Consider the following 18,768-nt stretch of genomic DNA (forward strand, 5'->3'; position numbering starts at 1 on the left):
TATCACTGTTGTGATGAGATATTGAGTGCAGTAAGTTCTAATTGTGCCAATACTGGCGGGGGGGTGGCGGGGGGGATCCCGACCTATGAGGAACAGTAGATTTCCGACGAGCAGAAACAGTAGGACGACGTTGTCCTGCGATGAAAGAAAGCGCCTGCGCTCAGACTCAGTTGGCGCCCGCCCTCCTGCTTTTTCTCTAGCCGCCGTTTCCACTCTCTTTCGCGCTTTAGCTACCCGGGAAGCCCAGCCCCAAGCGTCGCTGGGCTCCGATTGGCTCCTTTGAAAGTCTACGGACTATCTGATTGGTGGGTCCCGGGCCCTTTAGCGCGGTGAGTTTGAAAGAGCTCGCACTTAGCTTCAAAGCTGGGTCTTGGAAGTTAAGGCCAGAGCGACGCTGACGTGGTAGCCGCCGCCGCTTTCGTCGCGGGATAATAAGCCGGGTAGAGTTGCTGAGGTCAGGGTCATGCCTACGGGGCGTCTGCTCGGCGGGGCCGGCTCGGAGGCCCCGGAGAAGAAGTTGAGGAACCGGGTGGTGTTAGGAGGCCGGGCTGGGCAGCAGGGGTCTGCGCGGGGCCAGGCCGGGCCTCTGGAGGCTAGGCCGCGTCTTCACTCGGGCCCCGGGGCCTGGGCGTGTGAGCGACGCCGGAGCCCGCCTTTCCAGGAAGGCTCGCGGGAGCCCAGATCCGGCGGGCGTACTGTGGGGAGGGCAGGGTCTGCCCTGGCCTCGGAGTTGCAGTCTGGGGTCGCGGTCGGCAGATCTTGCGAAGAGGCCGCTGGCCTGGCTGAGGAAAACCCTCGCATTGGTTCGACGACGCGGATTGCCAGGCTCCGTCCTAGGCCCTGAGGCTCCGGCCTGTCCCGCGTGCGCCCTGCTCTAGCCTCCGTGGCGGTGGAAAGCCAGAGCGCACCTGGGCCAGGTACCCGCGCCAGTTCCCAAAGCCAGGTCGTCCCGGAACACCAATCGGATGAACCAACTTGTGGGCCTTCTCGGGCTTCCCTCCGTATCCAAGGTCCTTGTGCTCCCAGACCTTTTAAGAACACTTGGCCAAGGATAAAACCAGAGGGAATCTGGATTTGTTTGTTTTTACTTGGCGCTTGGTAGCTGTTATACACTAAGCAGTTGGCCCAAGGTAGAAAGCTAAGAAATGCCGAGGGATATGTGTGTTGGAGTACCCCTTAATTTTTGTTTAGTACTAGGGTTACCAAGGTGCACGTCTTGCTTCCTTTAAAGACCTGAAGGTCTCTGGTTAGGAGATGAAGCTATTGGTGTTTTACATCCTGCTGCTAGTAGTACAGAGCCCCAGAAGGCATACAAAAGACATTTTAAAGCTGCATCCTTTATTTTGAATTGTTAGAACAGGAAAATGGAGAGAGGGTAATGAAACCCAGCTTGGAAATTAAGTTATTGTTAAAAGTGAGCTCAACATATTAAATGAGGCATATTAAATCTGGATATTGTAGAATCCGAGTATTGTAAATAATCTGCATATTGTAAAAATCTGGATATTGTAGAGCTCAACAATTTTATTGTTCTTTGGGCATTTTAAATGGATATTGTAGAATCTGGATATTGTAAATAGTATGGATATTGTAAAAATCTGGATATTGTAGAGCTCAACAATTTTATTGTTCTTTAGGCATATTAAATCTGGATATTGTAGGGAAAAATCGATATTAAATCGATTATTCTAATTGTTGCCATTTTGTAAAATTAAAAGAATATTTAAGATTGGCACGTATAGCCAGTGTAGTGCAATTTTGTTCATTTAAAAAGATTTGTCTCTACTTCTGGGATGATTGTGAAGATAAATGAACTAAGTGTCAGTTACTCAGAATGACCTTTATATATGATCTTATCAGTGATGAGTGTGTCAGAAAATCAAGGTAATTTTGCTTTGGGCTTCTGAAGATAACGTTTCATTGGCACACTTCTCAGCTGAGGAAGTCTTGAAATGTCTTATTGTCAGCATTTCAGCTGACATTTGAGCAATCTTGCTAATGGTTGAGCAGTGTATCTACATTAGCTCTCCAATTGTGTCTTTAAAATTTTTTCCTTTTGAATTTTCAAAAAGAAATCATAAAGTACAAATTCAGTCGAATAACATTATTTGTAGAAATGTTTGGGTATAACTGACACATTGGTGCTCCTTAGAAGTGTTACATAAAACATACTTCTGGGTTTTGTTTGGGAAGGATAGAAGAATTGATAGCTGAATTTGAGAGTTAATTTGATTGGAAGAAGCTAAATGTTACATTGGCTAAGATCTACAAATCCAGTGTTTTAAGAGTTAAGAAAGGTAGAAAAATTTTATTGCAGAAGTTCTTTCCTTTGTAAATGTTGTTTTAACATAACTAATGCTTAAGGAAAATTAATACTGCACTAGACACTGGAAAATGCTTTATGTATTGTATCTCATTAAAAACTTAAAACCACCTTTTGAGTTAGTGGCATGAGATCAAATCAGCTTTTCCTCTCATTTTAGGATCTACCAAGTCTGCTGATTAACTATGGAAGATTATACCAAAATAGAGAAAATTGGAGAAGGTGAGTGGTTTTTGTAATAAAAAAAAGCTTTTAAAAAATAATTAGGTAATGCTATAAGTCTGGGACATGAAATCAAGTAAATATTTATTAAAATCCAATCTTTAAGGTATCCTGTGCTAATATGCATTAATTATATGTTCTTTATATGGTAACAAAAATGTTCAGATTTTAAGAAAATTGAAATTATTCTGATATGATTCACTGCCAACCCTCTCCATCCCCCTAATAATCTTACATTTTAAAAAATACTAAACACTTAACAGTATTTGTATTTTGAGAAGACTATTGATATCTTGTATGTGTGTTGGTGGGGAGAGGTTAGGGCAGTAGAATTATGTTAAGTTTTATAGTGTACTTTTAGGGTCCCTGGGTGGCTCAGTTGGTTAAGCCGCTGTCTTCAGCTCAGGTCATGATCCTGGAGTCCCAGGATTGAGTCCCGCATCAGGCTCCCTGCTTAGCAAGGACTCTGCTTCTCCCTCTGACCTCTTTCCCTCTCATGCTCGCTCTCTCTCTCTGTCTCTCTCTCTCTCTCATTCTCTCTCTCACATAAATAAATAAAATCTTTTAAAAAAAAATAGTGTATTTTTAGTTTCATACAATTATTTTTAAGAGCAGTATTTTTACCTAAACTTTGTGAACTAGTACAAGAGACTATTAAACTAATTTAAATAAATTTTTATTAAGTTTCCCTAGATTTAAATGACCTGTCATGTGTACATGTTTAAGCAAATCTAAAACCAGTAACTCTTGTATATGATCATTCATTTCCTTTCTGTAGTACTTAAAATTTTTAAATGTTTATATGGCATAAGTGGAAGAGTAAAAATATCCCTTTGCCTTTTTTTCCTCAACAGAATATCTAAGTTTCTATATAAGAGTTGGTATTTATATTGTACACTCTAGGAACAAATGGTACAACTTGTACAAAGTAATTTGCTATTAGAGTCCAATATATGTAGGTTCTGTTTGAGGGGCATTTCTGACTAGTATATTTTTAGTGTGTTCCAAAACCATGCTTGTATAAGGAATACTACTAGAAGTCCAGGGGTGGAGTACTGGAAAGAATTTAGTAAGATAGTAATGATAAGTTTAGGTGATGGTTGGTTTAGGGAGCTGTTCTTTTTCTTAACTTACAAATATATGACTTTTTTTTTTTTCCAAAAAATACTCTATTAAACCCGCTCAACTATGCTAATTTTGTTTCTGAGTTGAAAATAAGTTTGATTAACAAATCTACTGTCTTCTGCTTTGAGTTTTTCTTAATCCCCAGAGAATTAAATGAGTGCTGATTTTTAGTTTGGAATAAAAAGTTATTCTTACAGTGTAAATGTGTTTCTCTCTCTCTCTTTTTTTTAACATTTATTTTAATCATTCCACTATAGTGACTTTTTTTTTTTTTAAGATTTTATCCATTTGAGTGAGAGAGAGCATGAGAGGGGAGAAGGTCAGAGGGAGAAGCAGACTCCCCGTGGAGCTGGGAGCCTGATGCTGGACCTTGATTCTGGGACTCCAGGATCATGACCTGAGCCAAAGGCAGGTCGCTAAGCCAACTGAGCCACCCAGGCGCCCTCAGTGTGTTTTTCTTTAAAACTCTGGAACTCCAAACATGCAAGAGACTACAGATTTGACTCTTGAGGAAAGTACTCTAGTTGAAATCAATCAGTAAAGAGTATAATTTCAAACGTGGTCTTATTTCCTGGAGTTAAAAGACTCCTATTCTACTACACAATTTCCTTTCATATTCCCTATTTGTTGATCCTTGGGCTTTTGGCAATGGGTGCTCTGTCACCTTGTTAACCACTCTGCTGCCTTCATTTTCATCTCATTGTTCTAGTCCAAGTGCATTTTATAGTTCCCTTTTTGTTATCCTTAATATCCTTTTTCTTTACTACACTGTATGTAAGCTTTCTGATGTTTGGGATGTTGTCTTGTTCATAAGTGTTTGAACAGGGCTTGGCAGTAGTGTCTAGCACCACGGGAAATATTCAAATGTTTGATGGTAACATTATCTGTTTTCCTCTGTTTTTTTCTGGCTTGTATTGTCTTGACTACTCCAGTGCCTGGCTGTTTTGAATTTTGTGGTGAACATTGTTTTTGAAAAAATAAATTGTATGAATAATTAAGGCCTTTCACACAATATTTTCTTTTGGTTTGCCAGATACCTGGTCAAATTCTAGCATTAAAGTACCAATTTGAAAAGTTAAATTTCTTTCCCTCAACTTTATTTGGATTATTTCCAAACAGGGAAGTTGAAAGATAAATTCAATGAACCTATAATACTTTTTACCAAGATGTTAATTATGTCACATTTGCTTTATTATCTGTGTGTGTGTGTGTGTGTTTGTGTGTTTAGCATTTTGTTTTTCTTTTGACCCATGTAAAGTAAGTTGTAGAGATGTGCTTTACTTCCAAATACTTCTGCATGTATCTTCTTGAGAACTAGCCAATGTCATGCATTGCATTTGGTGACTAATATCTCCTTAACCTTTTTTTTTTTTTTTTTTAAGATTTATTTATTTATTTGACAGACAGAGATCACAAGTAGGCAGAGAGGCAGGCAGAGAGAGGGGGAAGCAGGCTCCCCCGCTGTGCAGAGAGCCCGATGCGGGGCTCGATCCCAGGACCCTGAGACCATGACCTGAGCCGAAGGCAGAGGCTTTAACCCACTGAGCCACCCAGGCGCCCCTCTCCTTAACCTTTTTCTAATTAAGAATAGTCCTCCTGACTTTTCCACCTTGATACTTGAGTTTTTTGACAACTTGATTCATTTCTTTCTTTCTTTTTTTTTTTTTTAAAGATTTTATTTATTTACTTGACAGACAGAGATCACAAGTAGGCAGAGAGGCAGGCAGAGAGAGAGGAGGAAGCAGGCTCCCTACGGAGCAAAGAGCCTGATGTGGGGCTCGATCCCAGGACCCTGGGATCATGACCTGAGCTGAAGGCAGAGGCTTTAACCCACTGAGCCACCCAGGTGCCCCGCAACCTGATTCATTTCTTAAGTACATCTAGACTTTTCTTGTTTCAGTTACTACAAAGGTGTTCTCTGATTTCTTCTAAATTACAAATATCTGAGTGTTACATTCTGTCATAAGAAAATGTCTTTTTCGATCATAGAGAGTACCTATATCTATGATGGAGGACCTAACTTGGCCTTTATTCACTCAATAAACATTTAAGTTTTTGTGCTCAACATTCAGAGTCTCCAGAACCTGACCATAACTAACATTATTATTGTTTAAACTTAATAAAGTGTAGTTCAAGACAGTTGGGTGGCTCAGTTGGTTAAACATCTGCCTTTGGCTCAGGTCATGATCCCAGGGTCCTGGCATAGAGTACCGCATCAGGCTCCCTGCTCAGTGGGGACTGCTTCTTCCTCTCCCTCTCCTGCTGCTCTCCCTGCTTGTGCTTTCTCTCTGTCAAATAAATAAATAAAATCTTTAAAAAATAATAATGTGTAGTTTATTTCAGAGTATATACTATGCATTTCATAAATAATTTTTAGTGCTTAACCAGTAGAATCATTCTGCTTTAACTAGAGCTCTATCCTAGTAGTTATGAATGATAATGGTTCAAAGAGTCAGAAGAGACAGCACTTGTGATGTCTAAAATTGAATAAATACTAAGTGTTAGATATAAGTTAGTTTATTGTTATGAGTAAATTTTAGGCCCAGATGAGATTGTACACTTGAAGGAGAGAGAGGAATAGTAGGGGAAAAAATTAGTAACTGATCAGACTACATTATGCAATTGATGAATCTTGAGTTTGCTTTAACAGTGTGCCCGGTAATTGTGCTACTGACTTACCTACTTTTGTGTTTGTTTGTTTGTTTTTTTTTAAGACTTTATTTATTTATTTGACAGAGATCACAAGTAGGCAGAGAGGCAGGCAGAGAGAGAGAGAGAGAGAGGAAGAAGCAGGCTTCCCGCTGAACAGAGAGCCCGATGTGCGGCTTAATCCCAGGACCCTGGGATCATGACCTGAGCCGAAGGCAGAGGCTTTAACCCACTGAGCCACCCAGGTGCCCCTACTTTTGTGTTTTTGGTGCAAGTATAATTTACATCTGGGGGCTCCTGGGTGGCTCAGTGGGTTAATCCTCTGCCTTTGGCTCAGGTCATGATCTCAGGGTCCTGAGATCAAGCCCCGCATCAGGCTCTCTGCTCGGCAGGGAGCCTGCTTCCCCCTCTCTCTCTGCCTGCCTCTCTGCCTATTTGTGATCTCTCTCTCTGTCAAATAAATAAATAAGATCTTTTAAAAAAAATTTACATCTGAAAAATGGACAGATTTTAATTGAACAGAGGTTATTTTTAAGGATGGTTGTGAAGATCAATAAAATCAGGGTTTTTAAAAATCTGAAATAACTTTGATTATCCAAAAGTAACATTTAACCTAAAATTTCTTTTTTTTTTCTAAAGATCTTATTTATTTGACAGAGAGATCACAAGTAGACAGAGCAGCAGGCAGAGAGAGAGGCGGAAGCAGGCTTCCCACTGAGCAGAGAGCCCGATGCAGGGCTCGATCCCAGGACCCTGAGATCATGACCTGAGCCAAAGGCAGAGGCTCAACCCACTGAGCCATCCAGGTGCCCCTAACCCAAATTTAATCAAAATAATGTAAAATGGCTCTTAGGTCAATTATGTCTTTAAAATGATACCAGTATTTAGGAAGACACAATTGTATAGAATTTCTCTGTTTAAAACAAACTTAGAACAAAGTTTATTTAACATCACCAAACCATCCTTAATATTCTAATTAAGCCAGGAGATAATTTGATAGTAGTTCTTAGCCTTTTTTGAAATACTGCTACCTTCAGAGAAACTGATAAAAGCTTTAGAATAGGTCTCCTTAGAAAAATGCACTCTAATCACTTCTAAAGTTAAACCATTGTTACAAAAAAATAGCAGGTTATTCAAAATTTTATGTAGAGTCAAGAGGTTCAAGATCTTCCTATATTTTCCAACCTGAATTTTAAAATTTTATGTATTTGTTTATTTAAGATTTTATTTTTTTAAGTAGGCTCCACACCCAACATGGGGCTTAATTAACCTCGCAACCCTGAGATCAAGGTCATGCTCTGCCTACTGAGCCAGCCAGGCACCCTTCCAACCACCGTTAAAAGAGCACCTATCTGGGGACTAAGTGTGTCCTGTTTATGAATTTTTTAAAAAATTTAAGATTTATTTATTTATTTATTTGTCTAGAGATGGGGGGCACAAGCAAGCATATAAGCAAGGGGAGTGGCAGGCAGAAGGAAAAGCAGGCTCCCCGTTGATCAAGGAGCCCTATGGGGGGCTTGCTGTCAGGGTCCTGGGATCATGCCCTGAGTCTCAGGCAGACCTTAACCAACTAAGCCACCCAGGCACCCTGTACATGAACTTTTTAAACTGACTAGTTCATCTCCCTTAATATTGCTGCTTCTGTTCTCTGTATCCACCCTCCTCCTGCCCATGATCCCTTCTGTTGACATTGTTGCTCATTATCTGAAGCTTATATATCAGAATCCATGTTCTTGTTAACTTCCAAATGGGTGTGAGACTTTTATACTATAAATAGATATTTTGAACTTTAATAGATTTACCAGATAGTAAAATATTTTAGCCCCATGTTTTTCTAGATGAGGATTGACTATTTGAAATGCATAAAGCACTCTGTACAGTTTTCTGAAAGTGTCACAGTGGCTCCTGTTAATAATTCTTCAGCCCAAGTCATCTTCACCCTATATTTTATGCCTGCTTTATTGTTGGGTTGAATAGTTGAAAGAAGATAAATTCCAATTGGCAAAGGAGCCATCATTTTCTTCTCTAAAATGTGCTGGGAAATTACTGGTAATTTAAATGTATGGGAAAATTGTGGCAACTACATGAATTTTATTTCTATAGACATCATAGGTTGTAGTTACCGTCAATTTCTTTTTGGAAGTGATGAGGGTATAATTTTGAGTAAGACACTTCCTATCTGGTCACAGTAGACATTTCTATCACGTGACACTTAGTGGGATTCAGTCCTTTTTTTAAATCTTAGTTTGTGGAGGGTGTCATATAGTAGACATTTACTTTGTCTATTTCAGGTACCTATGGAGTTGTGTATAAGGGTAGACACAAAACTACAGGTCAAGTGGTAGCCATGAAGAAAATCAGACTAGAAAGTGAAGAGGAAGGGGTTCCTAGTACTGCAATTCGGGAAATTTCTCTATTAAAAGAACTTCGTCATCCAAATATAGTCAGGTATGGTATATCTGAATTTAAACCATTTTCCGCATACTATTTCAAATGTGAATTTCAATGTGGAAATTTTTACATTTGCTTAATATCTGGTCTAACTTTGCTGAGCGGAATAGAACTCTATTATTTTTGTGAAGTTGGAGTGCCAGGCATAGGAAGAATAGATTTAAAGCAGGAACAGAGTTAGAGGAGCTTGGTAATAAGAGATTAGTATTGGGGGCTGGAAAATCAAGGTAAACTGGGCAAGGGAGAAAAGAAAATCCTTTTTCACAGACCTTTATCACCTACACCAATCTGAGCTCTGGTCCTTGAAGACCCCTTAATCACAGTTGGGTAACTAGGTCAGATGAAAAAGAAAAAAAATTTTTTTTCTTTCTCTAAGTATTTGGACTAGTGTTTGAGGGGTTTGTTTCCTAATAGTCCAAGTTAGGATTTAATTGCATTTTTCTGGGGCTGGAGATAGCTACTGTTACGGGTTCCTAGTAAATTTTAATATTTATTCCTATAATTTACTCCACTGAAAAGACAAGCTCTGTGCAACAAGTAGTCAACATAGAAATGTTCTAAATGTCTTTTTTTTTTTTTAAAGAAATGTTCTTTTGAAATGTAAGTGGTTTGTTAGCACCTTCAGCATAATACGACTTAATTTTCATTTGCTGCCCTGAATTTCCTTTCCTAAATTCTATTTTAGTACTGAGGTTTTCACTACTAGGGAAGCTACCATCTTTTCTTTCCCAAAACAGTATGTATTTTTTGTTACAGAAAATTTCTTATAGTCCCACTTTTTATGATCACCATTTTTAAATTTATGGAAGTTTTATTTTATGAGAGGTCAAAAGTGGTAGATTTTTTTTTCACATGAGTATTTTATTCTTTAGTCTTCAAGATGTGCTTATGCAGGATTCCAGGTTATATCTCATTTTTGAATTCCTTTCCATGGATCTTAAGAAATACTTAGATTCCATCCCTCCTGGTCAGTTCATGGATTCTTCACTTGTTAAGGTAAGAAGCTTATTTAATTTTGTTAGTATTTATCCATGTACTAAATGCATTAGTACTTATCTTACTTAATTGTATTAGTATGTATCCACTAAATGTTAAGGGTCTATTGCATAGAAGTTCTGTATTTTGGGGAATATGCTTAGAAAAAATGTTAGTAGAAGGAGGAAAAGAGTATTTTGTTTTTCTCCCATAGTCTATAGATTAAAGTTACCCCTATTATTATTAGATAGTGCTTCTGGTTGTAAAGTGAAAAGTAGTACCTGGGATAACATAAAACCATTAAGTATGTATTCCATTGTTGGAAACTAGGATATTTTGGTCTTTATTTGGCAGTCAGATATGTGTAAAACAATGTAACAAAATCTTGGTAGGGTAATGACAGGAAGTGGTTTTATTTTATTCTGGTTTTGAATGTTTAATTTATTATTGATATTATATTTCAGTTAAATTATAAATGTATAATTTTTTTAAAAGCATTGAAGTCTATATAAAGTAGATGTGTCTTTCCTTTAACTCTGCCAGTACCGAACCAGTCCTCAGAGTTAGGTAGCCAATGATTAGTTTTTTAGTAGTGTTATAGATACTTGTATGTCACCTTTGTGTATATAAATACACTGTTGTAAAACCCTTTTTCTGTGAGACCTTCCACATATAGGTTTGCCTGTCTAAATACTTGATCTAATTATTTATTTATTTTTAAATATTTTATTTATTTATTTATTTGAGAGTGAGCACGAGCTTGGGGTAGGGGCATAGGGAGAGGGAGAAACAGACTCCTATCCGAGCAGGGACCCCAAGGCATGGCTCAAACCCAGGATCCTGAGATCATGACCTGAGCCCTGAGCCAGAGGCAGACACTTAACAAACTGAGTCACCCAGGTGTCCCTGATCTAATTATTTAAACCAATTCCATACTGATAGACATTAAAGTTGTTTTCCAGTTCCGTGATTCGTGCTCTCATGAACCATGCCCCAGTGAATCCTTACAGAATAAATTCTTTTTTTTTTTTTTAAGATTTTATTTATTTAAGAGAGAGAGTACCAGTGAGTGCATGAGAGTGGTGGGGAAGAGCAGAGGGAAAGGGACAAGCAGACTCTGCTGTACGCAGAGCTGGATTTGGGGCTAAGTCTCACAACCCTGAGATCTTGACCTGAGGTGTAACTAAGAGTCACCTAGGTGCCCTAGAATAAATTCTTATAATTTTAATCAGCGGTTTGAAGATGTTTATTTACATTTAAAATCTTGATAATGCCAGTTGCCTTCCAAACAATAGTAGCAGTTTACTCATCATGGTATATGACAGTTATTTTTTAGCACCTACTTCTATCAATCTTGTAAATATTTTTCAGTCTCTTATGTGAAAATAGTGTATTACCATTTTGTTTCTCATCTAATAATTTTTCATTTTTGGCTATTTATAAGCCTATACATAATTCTTTTTTAAAATAGTATTATTTAAATAATCTGTACATCCAATGTGGGGCTCAAACCCCAAGATCAAGATTAAGAGTCGCACCCTGTTCTGACTGGGCCAGCCAGATGCCCCAGTTAATACATAGTCTTTTTTGTTGTTGTTGTTGTTCTAACAGTTGATTTTATGTATTATTTTATAATTTGGAACTTCATAAGTCAATACTATGTATACCTTATATTTCTGTAATACCCATGTTGCTTCAAATGACAATTACATTGTCTTGGCAACACCTATCTTGTATGATATTTTTCTCTGAACTACTAAGTTGCATGTTATGATAATTGCCTTTATTTAAATATATAATCATAATATCATATTTGTCATTTCTTTTAGAATCTGTAACCAATGTTTCCAAAGAAGAAATTAATATGTAATAATAAGAAATAGAAATGGACCAACCTTATTCAAAATAAAAAGTTGCTATAAGTATATAGACAAAAGTTTAAAAAACTGTCTGGGCCGGCTGGGTGGCTCAGTAGGTTAAGCATCTGCCTGTGGTTCAGGTCATGATCTCAGGGTCCTGGGATTGAGCCCTGTGTCCAGCTGCCTGCTCAGTGGGGAGTCTGCTTCTCCCTCTCCACCTGCCCCTCCCCCCTCCACTTGTGCTCTGTCTCTTACTTTCTCTCTCTCTCAAATAAATAAGTAAAATCTTTAAAATAAAATAAAAAACTGTACAGAACTTAGGAATTCAGAATTGGGGACAAAAAAATAATAGGAGACTAAATGAGTTCATATGGATATGGATGTATCCATAAGGAAAATATCTTTGTCTCGGGTATACCAACATGATACTGTATATCAATGGGCTTCCCACCCCCAAATGCTGCTTGTTAGTCTCAAATGCCTGAAAGTTTTTGTGGCAGTTAAATTATTTCCCTGCATTATAATTTCTTATATCTTAGAGACAAACTCATCAAGATTAGTTAGAAATTCATTGTGTGGGACTGTTAAGTTTCTGACTTATTTCCTTCTTCCAGAGTTATTTGTACCAAATCCTGCAAGGGATTGTGTTTTGCCACTCCAGAAGAGTTCTGCACAGAGACTTAAAACCTCAAAATCTATTGATTGATGACAAAGGAACAATTAAACTGGCTGATTTTGGCCTTGCCAGAGCTTTTGGAATACCTATTAGAGTATACACACATGAGGTATGTAGACTAGTGTGTTTTGGTGCTTTTGAATATGTGTGATTGCTGGTTTGTTTTCTGTATTTGTTCATTAAGTCAAGAAACACCCAGTAAGAAAGACTTCCATCCTGCTAGCATGAATTTAATGCCTCTGAGTTCCAAACTCATTCTTCATTGCATGCTGTGTGAAAATCTAACAGGGACCTTTAAATATTTTTTTCTTTGCCAGCAGGTGTGATGGCAGTAGAAGGGGCAGGAGAGGGACTACGGAAGTAAGGGGTTTTCCTTGCTACAGTTTTAAGAGTTATTCCTTATTAGTTTTTCTCTTTTCCTAACCCTCTATTATTTAAAAATCCTTCTTAGTAAACTTTCCCCAAGCAAATCACCATGTGGTTTCTGTCTCCTGATTGGATCCTCTCTGGTACACAATAAAATTTGTAAAAGAGAGGTTTTGTTGCTTATGGGTTACTGTTTCATATATATTTAGAAACTACTAAATATAATCAAGTTTTGTCCATATTCTCCAGATGACTTGGCATTTCATTTGTTACTTCCAGAGGGGAAACGGAGTGTTGACTTCTATAGTAAAGGAATTCTGGTTGATGGTTTTCTATGGCATTGTCTATCCCTAAGCCCAAAGACTATCTCCAGATGAGAACCTACAACATTGTTTATTTGGTCAGATGTATTGGCTTCTTTTCATCATTTTTCCCATGGCTGTATAAAAAAGTAAAGATTTTTGGTTCCCATTGGCTTAAACAGATACTGCTGATCTCATTAACTTAGAGATGGTATTTTTACCATCGGGATAATTTATAGATACTAAAATAGTAGATCAGCCTCTAGACCACTAATAAACTGTTATTTACTTACTCATGTTCTTAGCATGTGAGCAGTATATGTACATGCATTGTACAGTGTCATGACCAAATCTGTTTTCAGTGGCTTTTTTTTTTTTTTTAAAGATCTTATTCATTTATTTGACAGGCAGAGATCACAGGTAGGCAGACAGGCAGGCAGAGAGAGAGGAAGGGAAGCAGGCTCCCTGCTGAGCAGAGAGCCCGACGCGGGGCTCGATCCCAGGACCCTGAGATCATGACCTGAGCCGAAGGCAGAGGCTTAACCCACTGAGCCACCCAGGCGCCCCCAGTGGCTTTTTTTTTAAAAAGTGATTGTTGTCATGACTATTTTGATTCTTGCACTTTAATGATTTGAAAAGCAAGAAAAGAGCTTGTGTGCTTTTATCTGATGTTTGTTTGTTTTGTTTTTTCCTTAACCCCCTCATGACTAGAACTTACAAATGAAATATTTATCTTCCATTTATTATCTTGTGTATTGTTAATTGACTTTCAAACAGTATTATCAGAGGGAACCATGGGACCTTCTAAAGGACAGTGCTACTGAAATATGTTTGTATTTAAGCATATTTATGCATAAATATGCACTACGTTTATTCAGTGTAAAAATTTGCTCTGTAATAGGTGGTAACACTCTGGTACAGATCTCCGGAAGTATTGCTGGGGTCAGCTCGCTACTCGACTCCAGTTGACATTTGGAGTATAGGCACCATATTTGCAGAATTAGCAACCAAAAAACCACTTTTCCACGGGGATTCGGAAATCGATCAACTCTTCAGAATTTTCAGGTATTTTTATCTTTTTAAGAACTTTAAAATTTCAAGTGAAATAATAATAGAGGCAACATGTAAGTAATGTTAAGATTATAGTTACACTTAAACTAATAATTTAATAGTTTTGCTCTACCCTTTTAGAGCTTTGGGTACTCCCAATAATGAAGTGTGGCCAGAAGTGGAATCTTTACAGGACTATAAGAATACATTTCCCAAGTGGAAACCAGGAAGTCTGGCATCCCATGTTAAAAACTTGGATGAAAATGGCTTGGATCTGCTCTCGGTAAGGAGACTTTTTATACTGACTTCAACCTCATTGATTCTGAATGTACTCAATTCATTTCCTTTACCCTTTACCTGGGAGATAGAAAACCAACATATATTGAGCTAGGCATATAACTGTTATGCCTGTTATATTTATAGTATTACTAGCTCCATTTTAGATACCAAGAAACATGAGTGGTTTTGAGAGGAGGTTTTAGCATTAGTTGTTTGTTTGATTTTTTTTTTTTTTTAAATCTGGTAGCTATAGATGCTCTGTGAAGGAAAATGCAGGGTTAATACTTCTTTATTGTTTTTAAGTAGCTGGTTCATAGTGGCCTTCCTTTCTAACTTTTTGTCTCTGTGTTTACTACTTTTTAGTTTATCTGAGACATAAGTGTTTTCCTTATTGCTTGATATTTTTAGGTATTAAAGCCTTTTACTGCATGAACTATAATTTCTCACTTTGTGCCTCATTTGTACATCAGAAAGATAGGAGAAGGAATAACATAATTCTTAAAAATCTTTCCCCTTTACTACATTGCCATTCCCAACTAACAGTTGTTTTCTTTAAAAGCAAGATAAAAAAAAATCTATTAGGATAGAATATAAATTGTCCTAGGTAGGCCTGCTTTAAGAAAATTGTTTTAGAACAGTAGTTAAATATTAAGCTTTTAGACGGAACTAATTTTTTTTTAATCTCAGCTAATGTAATTATAAAAGAAAAGGTTTGGGTAGGTTACTGAACAAAAGAATATATTGCTCTATTATCCTATAAAACTTCTAATTGGTTTTTGGGCTCCTTTCAGAATTTATAAATCATTATTCCACCAAATTCAGCTCAGATTTCCAAATACTTGAAGTCCAAAGTCCTTTATCTGTCATTGCGATATGTTATATATCAGTGTTGTTGATTTGACTTAGAAAGTCTTCTGTATCCTGGGCCCAGTCTGTCTTGTTTAACGTCTATAATTCTTGAACACAAAGACTTTCACTTCAGTCAACGAAACAAAAATCAAACACTGTAAATCATGGTTCCTTAGTCTAGCCGGTATTGACCTCTTGGACTGGATCATGTTTTGATAGTAGGGGCTGTCCTGTACATTGCAAGACATTTAACAGCATCCCAGTCCTCTGCCCCATAGGTATAGGATCATATTCCTCTCAGTTGTGACAACCCAAAATGTCTCCAGACACTGTCAAATGTCCCCTGATAGGCCAAGTCTCACCCAGATGAGAACCACTGCTGTAAATCCTCAGGCTTGATTTCATATTTAAACTCATTAGTTGTAGGAACTTGTGGCAAGTTACTTAACCTCTGAGCCTCAGTGTCCTCATTGTAAAATGGGACCAGTACTTAGCATTTGTTGTGAGGATTAAGTAACATCGGATGTGCCAAATACTTAATATAGTGCTTGATACATGATAAGAGCTCAAGGGGTTACTAGTTACTAAAAGTATATCTAGTCTGCTTATTGATTTGGTTTTCTTTAAGACTGATGTTTAAGATAAAATTTAAGATCAATATTAAACAATATGCAGTCTTTCTGGTGATGTGTGAATTAAAACTTTAATACCAGATTGTCTGACTGTAATTCATTTACTGACTCATTTTAACTATCTTTATAACACATTGTGCTCTAGTTTTGTTTTTGTTTGGAACTTGCTGGAAGCTATATTAGCTATATATATATATATATATATATATATATATATATATAGTTAATTGCTGCCATTGCAAGAATGTTGTAAATAACTCAGATGGCCATTTAATTCTCAAAGTACATATAATTAACTAGATATCTTTCTTAAATTTATGTCCTGGTTTTAAAGCTATCTCTGAATGCTTGTGTCTTAAAGCATAATTTGTAGCAAAATGGTTATTGAGATATCCATAATTTAAGGAATAGGTTATTTTAGAGCTAGAGGGTGAAGTGTGGAGGATGAGGCATTTATATGGTTTGGTATTGAACTGATGGAAATGTTCATTTAGTAGTTTTTTATTAACATTATTAGCTATGGCTTATTGGTAGAAAAATTAAGGCTTTATGGAAATTTTTTTATGGTTCATTTCTTAAATAAATAAAAACCTTTTTTTTTTTTTTTTTTTTTTCCCCCCCTCCCCCCCCCCCCCCCCCCAGAAAATGTTAGTCTATGATCCTGCCAAACGAATTTCTGGCAAAATGGCACTGAATCATCCTTATTTTAATGATTTGGACAATCAGATTAAGAAGATGTAGCTTTCTGACAAAGAGTTTCCACGTATCAAGAACAGATAGTTATATTTTTACTGTTAACTTTGTCTGTTTTTGTTTTGTGTATTTTTCTTTTCTTTGTTGTAAACTTAAGCTGTACTTCATCTTCTGATTTCAAAAGTGTAACTTAAAAATGTAAATATTGTTCTATATGAATTTAAATATAATAATTCTGTATATGTTTATAGGTCTCACTGACAACTATTTGTTACCGTAATAAAACTATAAATCTAGTATTGATGTCAGGAATTGCAAAAATTTTGAGTTAGTTTAAATCATCTCAAATGTTAGAGTCTGGTTTTCCTGTAGTTGGAACCACTAAAATTTAGGAAAGTGTGCTAAGTTCAAAGTTCATAAAGCTTTGAAGTGTTCTGATGCTCTGAATGTTTGAATTTTGTCAGTTTCTTGCCAACTGGTAACTGTTCAACCTGCCTAAAGATGAGTTTTTTTCTGCTGGTATTTCAATTTGTGACCTAAATGTTGAAGCATTCAGAATGAGAAAACTATCTGGACTTGAGAAATGATGCTAAATTTATAGAGGTTTTCAGTAACTTATAAAACTAACATTAGAGCATGCCAGAGTTTGCTAAGTTTTATAGTCTGAGATCAAGGGCTGCTCACAGCAGGGAAGAACAGTTTAGAAAATTTATGAACTAGCCTATTTTTAGGTAGGTTATGAAAGCTATTTGTCTAAGTGGATTCTTATGCCTTGGTCAGAGGTAATAACCAGAAAAAGGAGTTGCTCATCTTGGCTTTCAAATCTGACTTCGAATCTATTTGCAAATTTTGACATAATTTTGCCTTTTAATAGCCTTAGAAGGTTCTAATACACAAGTATTTAGCTAAAATCACTAGCTTTAGGAATTGTTAAATTAATAATGCTGCTTGTTGTGATTTCTATCTATAAGGCACCTAATTTAAATCGTTAGAGCCAAGAGAAATGTCTTTGAGAAGTTTTAGCTTTTTTAGTGTAATCTGTCATCGAACCATAACCATCTGTTTTTCTTCCCAGTTGGTTGCATATGTAATGTGTGATCTACCTAATCTATATTATCTTGGAGTTTTTGCACTCTGCAAGAGAAAGTGTGGGCTATTTTCTTTGGCAATGGGATTTGTAAGATGAGAGGTTTGGTGGCCTCTTGTTCTAGGTCCTTTGGTAGAAGCCAGCTTGCGGTAAGAGAATGCAGAACCTAAAAATGAAAGTTGTCTGGGGTCACATTGTAAAGAGTTAAGATGTCATGGTGGGAATTTGGTAAATGAAAGGTCACACAAAAGATTTAACTGAGATGGTGAAATGCCGTACCTACAGAATAGTTTTCTTACCTACAAAGTGAAATGTTGAACTGGCTCTGTTTTTCAAATTGTGGATTGCAATCCTATAGTGGTTCAGAACTGGTATTAATCATGACATTCCCCAATGTAGACCAGAAACTCATTGTATATCCTACAATTATTTCTTTGTACTTCGGTTTCAGTAGTGTATAGATACATGAAGATTACAAATGTTTGGGGCTTTGTGGATTTGGTAGAAGCAGCATGCAGCCTCACTGTGATTGCTCCACGGAGCCTAATAGTTTGAAAGGTCAATAAGCCGTCAATTAGAACCTACTTTGTGGACCAGGGAAATGAGATGGTACAACAGTGTGATCGACTGCAACAATGAGAGTCCTATTTATTTGTGGAATCCGGTGAAAGTGTTCACGTCAACTTCCGTGGCTGGGTGGAAAGCTACTGAACTGGTCTTCCTTCATCTCATGCATTTTTTTTTTTTTTTTTAAAGATTTTATTTATTTATTTGAGAGAGAGAGAGCATGACAGAAGAGAGGTCAGCGGGAGAAGCAGACTCCCTGCTGAGCAGGGAGCCCAATGTGGGACTCGATCCCGGGACTCCAGCATCATGACCTGAGCCAAAGGCAGTCGCTCAACCAGCTGAGCCCCCCAGGTGCCCCTCATGCATATTTTTTAATTGGCTTGTGCTATGGTGCTTCTGATTAATTTTAAAATGGAGCGTGTCTCTGGGCCAATAGTTCTTAAATCTGTTGTACACTAGAAATACCTGAGACTAATTCTAGTCTTACCATGAACAATCCTGAAGTTGAAACTGGGAAATGTGTTCCAGGAAACTTTTTTAGAAGTTTCCCAAACTAATTCTAATGCCAGTTATCAGTCGGTGCTGAGTTTAACAAATTTGAACCTACATCTAGTTTTATTTGTCTTAAAACTTCATCACATCGTGCAGTATCTTTAACTTGTT

The 18,768-nt window shown here is 37.2% G+C and overlaps 1 protein-coding gene across 2 annotated transcripts; it reads left to right on the forward strand.

Annotated features, from left to right (window-relative positions):
* Window positions 1–204: 204 nt before the first annotated feature.
* LOC111144961 (cyclin dependent kinase 1) lies at window positions 205–17,368 on the forward strand. Of its 2 annotated transcripts, none has more exons than XM_022499596.1 (8): window positions 205–329; window positions 2,484–2,545; window positions 8,611–8,767; window positions 9,643–9,766; window positions 12,219–12,389; window positions 13,850–14,013; window positions 14,140–14,281; window positions 16,401–17,368. In XM_022499596.1, the coding sequence occupies exons 2-8, from the start codon at window positions 2,509–2,511 to the stop codon at window positions 16,497–16,499; spliced, it is 894 nt and encodes a 297-aa protein (XP_022355304.1). In that variant the 5' UTR covers window positions 205–329; window positions 2,484–2,508; the 3' UTR covers window positions 16,500–17,368. The 2 variants fall into 2 exon arrangements, with proteins under 2 accessions (XP_022355304.1, XP_022355303.1); XM_022499595.1 differs by lacking the exon at window positions 205–329 and adding an exon at window positions 334–454.
* The last annotated feature ends 1,400 nt before the right edge of the window (window positions 17,369–18,768 follow it).

Source organism: Enhydra lutris, unplaced genomic scaffold (genome assembly GCF_002288905.1).
Source record: "Enhydra lutris kenyoni isolate GAN:26980312 unplaced genomic scaffold, ASM228890v2 scaffoldscaffold12, whole genome shotgun sequence".
NCBI classification, from domain to species: Eukaryota; Metazoa; Chordata; class Mammalia; order Carnivora; family Mustelidae; genus Enhydra; species Enhydra lutris.

What these genes read in the sequence shown, in the direction of transcription:
- LOC111144961 (XM_022499596.1), top strand. Translation starts at nt 2,509, where the DNA reads ATGGAAGATTATACCAAAATAGAGAAAATTGGAGAAG. An exon ending in CAACTCTTCAGAATTTTCAG is followed by an intron (nt 14,014 to 14,139) that starts GTATTTTTATCT and finishes CTACCCTTTTAG; the next exon opens with AGCTTTGGGTACTCCCAATA. An exon ending in ATGGCTTGGATCTGCTCTCG is followed by an intron (nt 14,282 to 16,400) that starts GTAAGGAGACTT and finishes CCCCCCCCCCAG; the next exon opens with AAAATGTTAGTCTATGATCC.